Source organism: Calidris pugnax, unplaced genomic scaffold (assembly GCF_001431845.1).
Source record: "Calidris pugnax isolate Ruff unplaced genomic scaffold, ASM143184v1 scaffold198, whole genome shotgun sequence".
Lineage (NCBI taxonomy): Eukaryota > Metazoa > Chordata > Aves > Charadriiformes > Scolopacidae > Calidris > Calidris pugnax.
Genome location: NW_015090925.1, coordinates 1,344,109 through 1,358,596, shown reverse-complemented (window position 1 = coordinate 1,358,596; position 14,488 = coordinate 1,344,109). Strand labels below are relative to the sequence as shown.

The window sequence follows — 14,488 nt, the reverse complement described above, 5'->3', positions numbered from 1 at the left end:
CCTGCAGCCAGGGGAATGAACCAGGGCAGGGCAGGGACCCGCTGCGGCAGAAGAAGGGGAAGACTTTGCCCAGGAACTCAAACAGCACCACACGTGTGATTCCAGGATTTATTAAGTAATACATGCAAAACATACTGCTAATTGCATTAGCAAAAGATCAATGTAAAAACTTCACAATTTTGCAACTTTTATTTTTAAGTTTTGCTTTAGTGGTTGAAAGGGTGTAGTTGAACATTGTGTTCCTGCCAGGCAAGGATGTACAGAACATTAGCACTAATTTACAGACCTCACAGACCCCAGTGACCGTGACTCCATCTATGCTGCACACGTACAGGCAGTGACACCGAGAACACACTCCGCGTTAGTGACGTTACAGCGTGGGGAGATCTGGCAGAGAGTGACAGTTGAGAAGATCCATAGTTTATAGAGGTTTAAAATATAAAAATGACTAAAACATGTAAAGCTGCTCCACATGATTTTTACATCTAGTTAATAGACTAAAAGCCCCTCAGAAAGCATGTAACTTACTGGGTCAGAAATAACAGGAAAAGGAGGAAGATGTGCTTGAACGTTCTACTCTACAAACAGAAAAGAAAAAAAGAGCAAATTTCTACCATCAGAAAGGATTTAAAATACAAGATATATTTCTCAGTAAAAAGAGATTCTACAAGAAAAGCATTTACTACACAGCAGTTGTGGGAATGATGGGTTGGGAATTGTACCTAAAGGAATGCCCTACTTGAAATTCCAGGGAATTCACCTGTGAACAGCAACCTCTTCCCCTCCACACCTCTGGAAAATGGTCCCTGGTTCTAACCTGCACTACAGTCAGTTCAGCCTCACAACTCTGGCAGCACGGTGTAGCTCATCCCTAGTGTCCCAATACTGTCTGGCACTATCATCTGTCCATCACAACACAGTGCTGTCAGAAGGACTAGATACACTTCAGTAAGAATAGTTTTATTTATTTTTTAAATCACAGCAGCAAGAACTAGATTGCAACCAAGCCCTTACCAACGATAAAGCATTTTACACTGTGACTCGAGGGTGTCAGTCATTGTCAAAAGTTTAGGTTCCACACATGACACAGCGCAATGACTGTAGGTTGAGAAACATTTAATAATAAAACACATTAGAGTGCAGTGTTTTGCTAATTATACGGTACTGTTACTTACTGTGAAAAACTAGAAAGTGTTTTTGCATTTCCTACCAGAAATTAGAGTCATCTTCAAGAAGAATCTTTAAAAAACAGTTTAGTGCTTAGTGTTCGTAGCACAACAACGCAACTTAGTTCAGCAGATCGTTTGGCAACACTTAATTGAGCAAGAACAGGATTTTAAAAATAAGGCTTTACATAGGTTTGTCTTTTCAGGAGTTTGCTTTTAGAAGAATGCAAAGTAACTTTTATACTTCAAACAAATGAAACCGTGAAATCATTGATCGGTTCAAGGATTTATGGAAGAGACCTAATTGAGAACAGAAAAACTTGGCATGGAGTGTGAACGCTCCATTGTTCCGACAAAACCTGGGCTGGGGGAGGGAAGCAATTACAGCAGGAGACATTTTCTCTTCCTCTTCTTTACGGGAGGGGGACACAGAACTGCTCGAATCGCTTCATCAAACACTGTCTTGAGGCCCCGCTGCGTAAGTGCTGAGCATTCCAGGTATTTCACTGCACCTGGGGAGAGAAAAAAAGCCAATCACAAAGCCGCTTTCCACAATTCCAGCAGCTTCTAGCCAACTCCACAACAAAAGCCAGGCGTTTATTTCAATTAATATACAACATCTTCCACAAATAAAGTTTAGATGAAGCCCACAATAAGCCTGTTGCTGTCATACCAATCTCCTTTGCCATGGCCAGGCCCTGGGGATAGGTGATGGGAGTCAGTTTCTTCTCCTTCAGTTTTTCAATAGTGTCCTTATCATCCCGGAGATCCAGCTTGGTCCCCACTAGAATGATGGGGGTGTTGGGGCAGTGGTGCCGCACCTCAGGGTACCACTGAAAGAGAGAGCACAGGTTGGGGGGGGATTTCCACAACAGAAACAAATGTTATGGCTAAAAGGCTCCCAGTCCTTCTCCAAAGTCATTCCAAGAGTGAAGGGGAATGTGTAAGACCCCACCGAGGCAGTATTAGAAAAGAACATGCAATTGCAAAACATTTAATGAAGCCAATGGGTGTTTATTTCTGTACGGTTTAAACATTCACCCTCTTAAGGGCTGTATTTTCTCCACACACCAGAACAGCCCAGATCTGCTCTCCCAGCTCTCCCCAGCACAGGCTGCCCAGGCCACGCAGCTGAGCTGGCCAAGGACGTGCTAGAACAGTGGCTGATGCAAGAAACCAGTGGTATCGACCCAATTTTTACATGCCTTCGGTTTTTTAATATTTTTCTTTATATTGCATTAAAAGGGAAGTTCCCGTTTGTGGTCTCACTCAAACTACTGTTATCCTACCAATGCATCAAGGAACAATTTATATTTAGAGTGTTTCACATGCCCTTAACTTCCATGACTTCTAAGGTAGGCAAACAGATTTCTGCCTTTTCAAACTACATTTCACACTGCCTGCCAAAAAAAACCCTTAAAAATAATAAATATTTTCCAACCACTGCTGTAAAGTGAACACTACACTGAACACTTCAAATGATCCTGGCTTGTACTTACCTTAGCACGGACGTTTTCAAAGGAGGCAGGGCTCACAAGGGAAAAGCAGATTAAGAAGACATCCTACAAAGCAAGGTGACAAAGTTAGCCACGCAGAGCGCCCGCTGAAGTCTCCCGAGGAGGCCGGTCGGTGTCACCAGCCCCTGCATCACATCCTCTGTGCCAGCAGCCAGGACAGCAGCACCGGAGGTGACAGAGAGACGTCCCGTGGGAGACGTTCCCAGACAGACAGACAGACAGACAGACAGACAGACAGACAGACAGACAGACAGACAGACAGACAGACAGACAGACAGACAGACAGACAGACAGACAGACAGACAGACAGACAGACAGACAGACAGACAGACAGCGGGGGGACCCCCGCAGGGACTGCAGTCCCGGCTGCCATCAGCTGTCACAGCAGCCAGCAACTAACACACCAAGACTGTTGCATTCAAGCTGTTTTCCCCTAAACATTATTTCTTCTCCCTCACTGACAGTCAGGTAAAACAACCCCAAGCACTTCAGATCTGACAAACCCGAGGACTCAGACCGGCTTCTGAACCGGGGTTCAGCCCCCCAGATGATTTAGGCCTTCAAGGATGTGACTCAGCAGCACGGGATGTTGCAAAGCATTAACCCTTGGCACTAATTTTTAAAATATGAACACACCACTCTAAAGTAGTCTTAAATTGCAAAGTGTACAGTATGGAATGACAAAATTAGACAATTTCTACAATTATTACTTCCATGCCCAAATCAGTAGAATCTTGTAGAACTGTCACTTCTACTAAGTGCCAGTATTAAAGATTTCAGAATTTCTCTATAACCAAATTAGGACTGAGAAGGGCATTAGACCCTCAAAGCTCCCTCCTTCCCTTTCTAAATAATGAGAAAGCAGAGAAAAAAGGTGGGTGTTTTTAGGGATCTTGCACATCTTGCTTTTCAACTGGAAGCGAAAGACGACTGTAAGTAAGAGTAGGCAAAACCATTTCAGAGCCCACGTTTACACCAACTGCTGTGCAGGACACACTTCAAAAAAACCAACAGGCTCCACACGTGGCGCTGAAGCTACAAGCATTCAGGATAACCACATCTTCTCTAAGATGAAGACTGTGATCCTGTAAACCCGAAACTCAATCAGCATCTCTTAAACAAGCCCAACTTTCCCCAACCTACCTCTGCATCCAAACTTATCCACTACCAAATCTGCTAAAGAATCAGGCATTTCAGAGTGTTAGTTGATTGTGCTGCATTTCAAGGCATTTTGTTAGGTCAGCAGCCGACTGCACTAAGCGCTCGCAGCCCAGTCCTTCATGCATCACCCCAACGAGTTTCCGTAGCAGCGTCCCAGGAGAAAAAAGAAACAACATCAAATAACGTGATACTATGGCCACTACTTCTGATGTCCAATTCTGCAGGTTTGTGGTGACTGAAGCTCTGCACATTGAGCAGACTTTCTCTTTTACTAGCTCCAGAGATCAAAAAATTCGGTGTAACCATGAGGAATTATTTGAAGGTCTCAGGTGTCTTGCACACTACCAATCTTAGTAAGTAGGAGGAAAAGCTATTTATTTGCAGAAAAAAGATATTTACTCTTAGCAACTCATATAAAGAGATTTGGTAACAGAGTTCTCAGATCTAACAATTTGATAGTTCCAAGAAAAGTAGTTGTTTAAAAAAATAGGGGCCAATTTATCACTCTCATAAGCAAGACAAGATGACAGAACTTGGAACTGAAGTTTATTTAAAGTTTTACATACGGCAATAGGTTGATCTGTCAGACTGGAAGATATATTCTTACCATTGGTTCCTCCAACCTAATAACAGCAGGAGATAAAGTTACACCTCAAATGGATTTCAGGGAGAATGTTCTCAGTCAGCGACCTGTGCTCACAATATTCACAAGGCAGCTTTTCTTCCTAGAGAGACCCTGCCCTGGAATTCAGCACAACCAACCACCTGCACCCAGAACAGGCCACCAGACTGCCCCGAACTCCTGTAAGCCCCTCTGCACTGGCACTGTAACAAGAGCAAAACCTCTCATGAAAAGCATCCTTCTAAATTAACTGTCTTCTTGCTTTGGTCTCCTGAGGAGACACAGTTAACTACCTTTTCTGTCCCAAGTTCTTCCTTCCCTAAACATTTTGAAATGCTGGTAGATTTCAAATACATTCAGCAGAAGGTACTGAATTCCTGCATATTTTAAGGAAAAAAAAAAAAGATTAATAAAGGGAAAGGTACAAATTAATCCTCCACTATGTCAAAGTCCTTGCTGTGAAGTTATGAGCTGGAGAACTGCTGGGTGGCTCACTGAGATACAGCCACTGGGCAGTGATCAGCCAGCCCTGCCCTCTCCTGGCCCCGCAGGAGGGAGTTTTAAACAGCTCGGGGAGGACAGGGGGGCAGAATGCAGAGCATGAAAAGAGTCAGGCTTCATCAGCTTCACTGTTCTCTTCCTCTGTGCCTTTAGTGTCATGGGGGCTTCTGTCCCTTAAGTGATGAATAAACTCACGTATTGCACAAGTCTGAAATCTGGGACTGCTTCATAAGAACTTCAAGACTTAACACTGATTTATTTTCTGCTGTAAAAAAATCCAAATAACTGAAAATACTTGAAACCTTTACTTCACAGTTAGAGGTGCTTGTATGGGGGAATTTTTCCCCACAAGTATGCTTAGATTGTCACGGAACTCTTTTGCAGCCTGCTGAAATAACTGTGGCTTTCTGACAGGCTGAGGACATGCCCCAGCATTGTGTCCCTCCATCACAGGGGAGGAACAACATTCTGCCTTACAACTCTGCTTTCTCACACTATTGAGTGATATTTCAAAATGCCTTTTTGAAAATATTTTTACAATGTTAAGCAAAGCTCAAGTTCTAAATATACTATAAATATCTAAGTATTGGAGAAAAACAGCTTTCCATTGTGTCTCTTCCTAGGAAAGGCAGGTAGCTGGCACTTCTGATAGAGTTGCCTACAACCGGCAAGTTCCTGTTCACTGTGGGCATTGTAACTGGTGGGAAAGCACAATCCTAGGAGTTAGTGAGCAGCAAATTAAGGAAAACCGTGAATTAAGATGGCTTACTAAAAAAAGCAGAGTTCATTAAATAAGCTTCACATTACTCAGGAGAGCAGTTATACTGTAGAATAACTGGAACAATTTTGCATTTTACATTATTAGCATTGACTCTCTATTTGATAGTTAACAACAGTAATCAACGCAATAAAAACCCCTGCAAATTACCACCTTTTTTTACTTACCAGCACTGCTCCACCAGGCAACAGTAACTCCTCTAAAGAGACTAGAGAACCTGTCTCTACAAGGATTAGCTGTCCCTGAAGCCACACTGGAAAGAGCAGGGCAGATTCTGCCTGTACGGACAGCGCTGGAGTAAAGACGCAGCGTGCGGGCAGGACTCAGCCCGTGCCAGCGTGGGAGACAGAGCACATCTGTGTTGATGTTACAGCACGAACCACAGCAAGTAATAAAACAGCCACAGGCTTAAGTACATTTGAAAGCTCCGAGGCAGCCTGTCAACACCAGGAACATCTTCATCGAGTGCTGCCTCTCTCACATTAGAGCATCTTCACAGAGACTGAACAGCACCAAGTGCTCAGCAGTGACAGGGCCAGGCTGCAGCCAAAGGCCCCCCTAAAACCAACCCTCTGCTCTTGGCAGCCGTGCTAACCCCGACGTGGATGGACTGGCTCACCCAGGGGGGTGGCTTTCTGTGTGGATTTGTTTGCTTTTCTTGTTATAAACCAAGCATTCCAGCTGATTCTGACACTGCAACTCCACAAAAGCCAACAAGTATCAATGCATGCAAATACACAGGCACACACAGTTTAACAGTTGTACAACTGTACACACATCACAGGATGTGGAAGGATGAAGGCAGCTTGCAACAAGTCACTGTCACTAAGAAATGTAACTCCAGATGTGACAGTGTTGGCCTTGTGTTCAGTAAAAAACCTTTACGTTAGACAAAGCTGTATAGATTCTTTCTAGTTTCCCACTATAGTTCTTACTGTTTGCGGATAGGAGAGCGGACGTAGTCTGTCGTAGTCCTCTTGACCAGCTGTATCCCACAAACCCAGATTCACCGGTTTTCCATCGACCATTACATTAGCAGAGTAGTTATCAAAACTGGAAAACAAAGACAGTTAGCTGCATTAGCTTGCAGTGAGATAGGACACCCAAGAACTTTTTCCTACAGAGTCCTAATTGGGAACACTACAAAAGGAAACATTTTCATTACATCCTCCTCAGAAACAATAGAGTAAGCCTTTAAATACTGAGCCTGGTTTTGGGTAATGTAAGGAAAAAAAAAACCACAACAGACTTGGTCCAGTCTGAACAAAAGTTGTCTTTTTCATTGCTCTTCCAAAGGTAGCATTTATGGCAGTAAGAACAGGAAAGCAGGAGAGGCACTTGGCAAGCACCTTCCAGCCTTAGTGGGACATCCAACAAGTAACTTTGTAAGATTTAGAATAGAAGATACATGAGCAACAACCAAGGAATCCTTAATGATGACAGTAGGTAAGAAAAAAAACTTAATCCTGCTAATCAAAAACCCCTCCAATGAAATATCAAAGCAGGGGCCAGCAGAGGCATAACTTTTATCTCATCACTACTGTAGGTGCAAAGGTTCCAATTACTTGTTAAGGCTAAACTAAGTTCACTGGGAACACAAGCATACTGTAATGCAAAAATCTGAATTTAAGACCAAAATCAGGAAATGGGAGTAATTAAGACAACAAGGCCTTGGAAGGGTTAATGAAATTAATCTGTAAATCTCATTAGAATGTGTTTTGTTGTCTGAAAAACTTGTCAATACTTAGAGAGCAAAACAGCCAGACAGACATCTGAGAAGAGCAAAACAGCTGCTCACGTATAAGACACCTCCCTGCAACCAGCCCTCAAAAAGAGAACTGCAGTAATACTGATACCGACAAATCCTGACATGCAAGGAAATGGGAAGCACCAAAATAAACGAGTCCCCACAAAAATCTTGCCCAAGGAGCTTGAGAGCTGTGCCTGTCTTCACACAGGATTGGCAAGAGCACAAAAAATAGAAAGAACAAATGAAAAAAAAAATCTCTAGCCACACAAACCAACCATTTCTGACTATGATATGATGTTTTCCAAGCTGTTCAGCCTTGGGACTGCTTGTTATGAATGATATTAAAGATAGAAACACCACATTATTTTAGAAGAGAACAGCATCTGATGGAGTGACAGTAAATGTTAGTCCCCTAGGAGAGGGCAGTGAGGGGCAAAGCGCTGCCTGACCGTGCAGAGCAGGGAAAGCCCAAAGGGCTTCTCCCTACACACACCCCGACACTCCAGTGGGTCCGACAGAGCCCATGGTGCCCGCAGCCAATTCCAACAACTCGGGTAAGGAGCTGGAATGGCAGCGAGCACAGACAGGTCAACAAAAATCAGTTCTTTGGGTTCCACAAGTACTTACACGGTGGGTATATATTCTCCAGGAAACGCATTGGTGGTGTAACTGATGAGTAGGCATGTTTTACCCACAGCACTGCAAAAAGAGGAAGTTCACATGTAAAACACATTCATCTTGAATAATGAGAAATAATATTGCTTTTATGGAAGACTGATTACATCCAGTTATCCAAGGAACAACTGGGTGCCAGTAGTCAGTGGAGTACACAAACATCTAACAGCCTGGAGCCTTAAGATTACTAGCAATAAAGACACACTTCTTAATATAAACATCCATTTTGTGAAGCAGTAAATTACCAGATTTTGTTACTCTTTTGACAAAACAAACCCACAAGTATTAATAAGAGCACTAACATCTGCTAGTCACCTGACTGAATACTCATCAAGACTGCCTTGCTCCAACTCCTTGAAATTAAAAAATCTGAGAAGTATTTCCAGATGCCCTTTGCACAATTCCAAAACTGTTTTTTTCCAGAGAATGGGATACTGTTGCATAAAGTTTGAAAAAGCTTGCAAAGGTTTAATTTCTCGTCACATTGCTACTTTTCAGTATTTGAGGAACAAATGCAGATGATAATCCTCACAAAATTTACTGCTATTGCAAAATAACTCCCTGCATGCATTCATGAACTATTCAAACAGTCCATAAACCAATTTATAGATAAATTATGTTCCAGTAGTGGAGAACTCACAGCACTGAACCTTTCCCCACTGATCTAATTCTGCACAGCCCAGACCAGGCAGGATGAGGTTCTGTCCCACACTGCTTCCACAGCTCTGGCAGCCAGCTGCTTCCACGGCCGCCACCTCCTCCCCACCTCTGATCCATGGCCAAACCTTACACTAACAACACCATGCAATTCTTGTTGCAGTTTCAATTAAAGGGTTGAAAAACTTGAAATTGGAAAACTTGAAAGTACCAGTCTCTGTAGAGCTTGTTTCTGACACTGCAGACTGGTTCCCATGCTTGCTCCTCACTTGAGGTGCAGAACCATTGACCCGAGAGTTTCCAGAGCCCAGTGCGCAGCCGGCTCCGCGCAGGCGGCAGGGCCCAGGTGCCCACAGCCGTCCCCACCACCCTTCTCCCAGCCGAGGAACACTGCACTGCCAGGCACGTGTTATCACCGCAACGATTCGCTCAGAGCAAGTCAGCAGTAACTGTGAAACCTTACTGCACACTTAAAATCTTGTCATTAGTATTATGTTTGATTGATGAACCTCCTCTTCCACAAACTGAAGGAATTCATTGAAGTTTTAGTCTAGAATTACAGTTAATATTAAAAACAAACAAACAAACCAAACCCAACCCAAGAACCAAATGCTATTGCTAAAAATATCCTATTATTCTTCAGCTTCCGCTGAAGAAATAACTCACAGAAACAAGCTTTAGTCAAGAACTCACTAGCTTTCCAGCTGGAAACATTTTGAGGGATTCCCATCTGAATTTTACTATGTATCTTCCACTTAAATCATTTTATTTCTTCTCTTGGTTTAGAAGCATGAGGACTGTCCCTTCACTTACCAAAGACCATCTTCAAAATATTATTTAAAATGATTCAACATGAGTGAATCAGCCAGCCTCACCTAGTGACTCCCAATTTAAGGCAGGTTAAGTGAATTTGGCACAACTGTAAGTTAACACGGACCTTGTAGCTCAATCTGTAACAAGTCTCTCCATTAAACTTTAAGCAGTTCCACAGTGCATTAGCCCAAGAAATTATCTGTATGCAGCATCTGACAATGTTAATTTAAGTATCTGAACTATGGAAGAGTTGCTTCCATGTGCAAAGGAACTGGATTTTATTCTACGTACCCATTTCTCAAGTGTAATTGTTATGTTTCTGAGCTGACACCTAGCACAGCATCCCCTCTGCTGCAACTCTCTGATCAGACCATGCATTTTTCCACACTACTTTTCTCACCTGCTTCTAAGGGAACAAGATGCCAGCTCCTTGCACAGCCTGAGACTTACCCACACTCTCTTTACCAGGCAACAACAACAGAGACATTTCATTCCATTTTTGATAAGTACAATCTCTGAATATTCTCCTGCAGCAACAGGCTTGAGATATACTTGTGCTCAGGAGCAGAGAGGGATTTACCACCCCAAACCGTCTGTGGGAAGGAGCCGGGGAGCGGTATGACACACAGCTTCGCTGAGTGAGCGGCTGTCAGAGGAGATCCCACCTCACCCCTTGCACTCACCAGCTGTAACACAAGGAACGGAGTTCAGGAGAGCTGCTCACCCACCTCCCCATCAGCACAACCTGCTATTTCAGCTCCCCGAGCTATCGATTCCATCAGTGTGAATCTATTACCAAATTGCACTCGCACCACTACAGAGCAGGCAACGCCTGCCCAGCTTACAAAGGACAAAGGTGAAAGCCTTCAAAATACCGAGAGGAGCAAAACCCAGCTTCTTTGGGAAACTTCTTGAGGTGCAGAGGCTATATATTCTCACGCTTCTACAGCCTGATGCTTCATTTTCCAGTAAATTCATTGCAGGTAATTCAAGCTTCTAACAAATTAATGCTGAACTCCACATTTTCAGCAGTGGATGAAGAGCCTTCCTCTGCACCCAGGCTCCTTCACTCATCTTGCACTGGAACTGGTGAGCCTGCTCTGGCTAATCAAAGCTGCACAGGAAGGAGGTGGTGAGATTTCATTCCAAGCTCAGAAGAGCCTGTCGAGTGTTTCTGCAGCGCCAATCAGCCTGAGTCATTTCAACAAGAAAAAACACGTTCAACAGCCCTGCTTCAGACTCGCTCCATCTAGGTTTCCTCCTTTCCTTGCCTTTTGGCTCTCTGCCCTACGAATCAGATCATTATGGTCACCAGTCTTAAAAATAAACACTAATGCCCACCTTTATAAATAAAGTACATCTTCTAAGTTCTTGATGAACTTTTTTAGACTGCTAACTTCTGTATTAAAGCAACTCCCCTAAAGAGAATTCCAGCTGTTTGGCAAAATGTAAATCCCTGTACATAAAGGCTGAGACTAAGAAACTAAAATAACACCAAACCAAGATTAGTCATAACAAGATTTCTAGCAACTACTTAATCATAGCTCTGTTCACACACTATTACATAAATGAAACTAGTAACATTTGACTGTAATTAAAAATATGGCCTACAGAAATCTAGCATTTTAACCACTAAACAGTAAGTGAAAGACTTACAAAAGACAGCATCGAATGCCTTATTGCTTCCGGGTACATCCAGGAATCAATGTATTTATATAACCACATTAAATTTTGAAAACAAAACATGTCATCTCTTTCCTGGCCTTATTTACACTAACAAGTTTTATGAAGTTTCCTCACTATGTTAAGAGCTGCTCGGAGCCATGTTACATGACATCCACTGAAAATGCTGCTGGAGGACCTGCCCCAGCACTTTTTCCCCACTAAAGGCACCCACTGGAGCTGCACAGCTGGTTGAGAGTCTCCTGCTTCCCCACAACTGAACTGTGAGAATTTAGTTCTCACCTGCAGCCACAGTAACGGGACCAGCTGAAACACTTGCTGGTTTAATTCCAGAAACACTGAAACCTGCAAACAGGCAGCAGCCTTCACACACAGCTTTGGTTACGTGACCCACCTGAACCACCTCCCCAGCAGAGCTGATGCACAACAGCCAGGTCTTCACCTGGGCTGTGAACAGCAGCCCAGATTTCTGTAGTACCATCCTCAGAGCAAAAGTTCAGCATTTTCTCTGTAGCAGTTTAGTTACGTAGGGCTCTGCCAGATAAGCTGTTTTACTCGCTGTGACACACCCTCTCACGACTATGCTGCTCGGTACCTACAATACTACCACCTTTTTTTAAAACCTTACAAATTCAGACTAAGTTTCAAGTCACTGCTCTCTCTATAGATTGTGCTGAAGAGACCTGAGGTGTTCAGCACCTTCCACAAACACTGCACTACCCCCTCCCCGGGAAGCAATCAAACCAAACCCGGCACCGCTTCCGCAGATACGGTCTCAAATCAAGCAGGATTCCAAACAGGGACTCTGAATTCAGTTCTCTGAATTTTGTTCTTACAGTATTTCTACAATTAAAAAAATGCCTAGGGAAGAGCATGAAGTTTTACCATCTCTGTGGCACCTAGTAATCATTTCTGCAGAATGCAGAACTCCCCCTAACACTACAGGGCATCACTGGAGATTTCATACCACTTAACAGCTGCCTCTTTAGAGTGAAAACAAAAGCTGCTAAAAATAACCCACACCAATGCCTTTTCTCAAGTGTCGATCAGCAGCAGCTCCTGCAGTTCCTCGAGTGGAGGGCTCTTCATCTGTCCTGCACATTCCTGCTCTCTAGAGCATCAAGAAGTCAAAGCAACAGTTGCCACCTACTTTTCCCCAAACAATCCTCACAGTGAAAAAAAAAATCCACAAAAACCCCCCGCAAAACCAAGGGCAAAATATGCTAGCACAACTAGCACACATGCCATGGTTTTCTAGTCAAATTCATTATCTGAACAGCTACTAGTCAAAACTCTAAGAACAAACAAACATGAGTTAGGTATGAGAAACAGCCTATGCACTTACAAATTAAAAAAAAATAAATAATCTCACAGCTACTTCTACAGCTGTGTTTATTTTGTTCCTAGCAGATCTTTGTGGAGGGTACATATAACAATGCCTAAGTTCTATATTACACAAGCAAATCTTTAACTTGCATTGTTTTACAGAACCACTAAAGCTTTAGCCTTATCTAAGCCAAACATTTTATGTTTCCTAGAATACCTGTAACACTAGGACTTTTGAAGCAGCAGCAGCAGCAGCAGAGAAAAACAAGTAGGTATTTTTTAAAAACACTGAAGGGAGAATGATACAAAACTACCAAAAATGAGCAACAGTAGCTGAATGGAACCTTAAGAGAGATTTGTTTCCAACTAAGGAGGAAGGAGAACTAATTAAACTACTGAGTTTTGTCCACACATATGTACAAAACTGAGGTAGAACTACACCACTTTTACTTCCAAGGCAAAGAGCAATAAACATGTTCAGTAGTGGGGCGGTTTTCAAAGCAAACGAGGAAAACAACTGTCGTTGAATGAATTACTGAACATGACACAGTTTGTGCTGAGTTCTCAAATCCAGTGGAGGAAGTGAAGTTTTTTCCCCACCCAACATGATGCATCACATTTATTTACAGCATTGTCTCACACAACACAGTTCAGTTCAATTTTCAAAAGTTACATAATTGAAAAGCAATTTTTTGGTTTTAAAAATCAATATAACTGAAAGAACAGTCCATAGTTATCCTATCTAGCATCAAGAAACTACATTACTGTGAAGTCTTAATTTGTCAGGAAACCACGTTCAAGCTCATATTGTTCAAAATCTTATGCAGCAAGCCAAAACGAGTTTGTCACACAGAGTAAATTTCTCTCTCAACCACACTTAGCTGCCTTTTTGGGGATTCTACCTCCTAAAAAACAAAACAACAAACCACACACACAAGTAACTTGAAGATTAAGGCACCACGTGAAATTACAGACAGTGGAAAGACCATTTAGATACACTTCACTCCTCTGTCATCTACAGAGATTTGCTCTGATACCAATTATGCTCAGCCTACACTGGGATTTTTGTTTCTCCTAAGGAAAAAAAAACCCTCCCCAACTGCATAAGACAAGTCTTGTTCTCCAGCTGCTGCGATGCTCCCCTGAGCTCCAACACCCGGGGGGATGAACGCCCTGAGCTGATGAAAGACCATCATGGAGAACGATCAGAAGTCTCAAACACAAACTTTTTCCCCACCACAGTTCCAGCACTCCTCACGCCGAAACCCAACAGGTAAACTTAAGAGTTAACTCCATTCTAAAAAGCATGATCAAGTTGTTTCACTTATGAGTAATGCCCTATTAGAATGCTGTAGGTGGAACAGTTCTTTACAGACAGGGATATCGTTAATTATTTGTATTTCGAGTGGTTTATCAGTCCCTTTAGGCAGCAGCCTCACAAGACCAGATGTATGCATGCAGAAAATAGCCCTTGCTCACAAGCCTTTACCATCTGCTTAGAGTTTAGCACATTTCACTTCGTTTTACCGCAAGAATCAGGTGTCAAAAATCAAGCTATAACCAGTAATAAGTCTATTACTGTCACAAAAAGGTACTTTAAAGCAATAATACATTTCTCTATCATTAAAAGCACAGTAATTTTTAATAGACTTTGCTCTCCTCGGTGTGCCGGGTGACACCACGGCGCCGGACGGGCCCGGCACCCCCCCGTCCCGGACGGACAGAGGGCTCCAGGCGGGCAGGGCCGCCCCCGGACGGACGGAGAGACCGCTCCCGCTCCGCGCCGGGCGGGCAGGGCCGCTCCCGGCCGCCAGCCACCCCCCGCCGCCGCCCTTCCCC

At 43.2% G+C, this 14,488-nt stretch overlaps 1 protein-coding gene across 1 annotated transcript in view; it reads right to left on the bottom strand.

The window, feature by feature from the left end:
- Positions 1-94: 94 nt before the first annotated feature.
- RAC1 (ras-related C3 botulinum toxin substrate 1 (rho family, small GTP binding protein Rac1)) overlaps positions 95-14,488 on the bottom strand; it is a 16,621-nt gene continuing 2,227 nt past the window's right edge. Inside the window, exons 2-6 of the mRNA XM_014951367.1 lie at positions 8,123-8,194; positions 6,681-6,798; positions 2,666-2,728; positions 1,840-1,999; positions 95-1,678 (exon numbers count right to left, since the gene is read on the bottom strand). Coding sequence (XP_014806853.1) covers positions 1,548-1,678; positions 1,840-1,999; positions 2,666-2,728; positions 6,681-6,798; positions 8,123-8,194 — 544 coding nt within the window. The 3' untranslated portion in view covers positions 95-1,547. The remainder of the gene's footprint in view (positions 1,679-1,839; positions 2,000-2,665; positions 2,729-6,680; positions 6,799-8,122; positions 8,195-14,488) is intronic.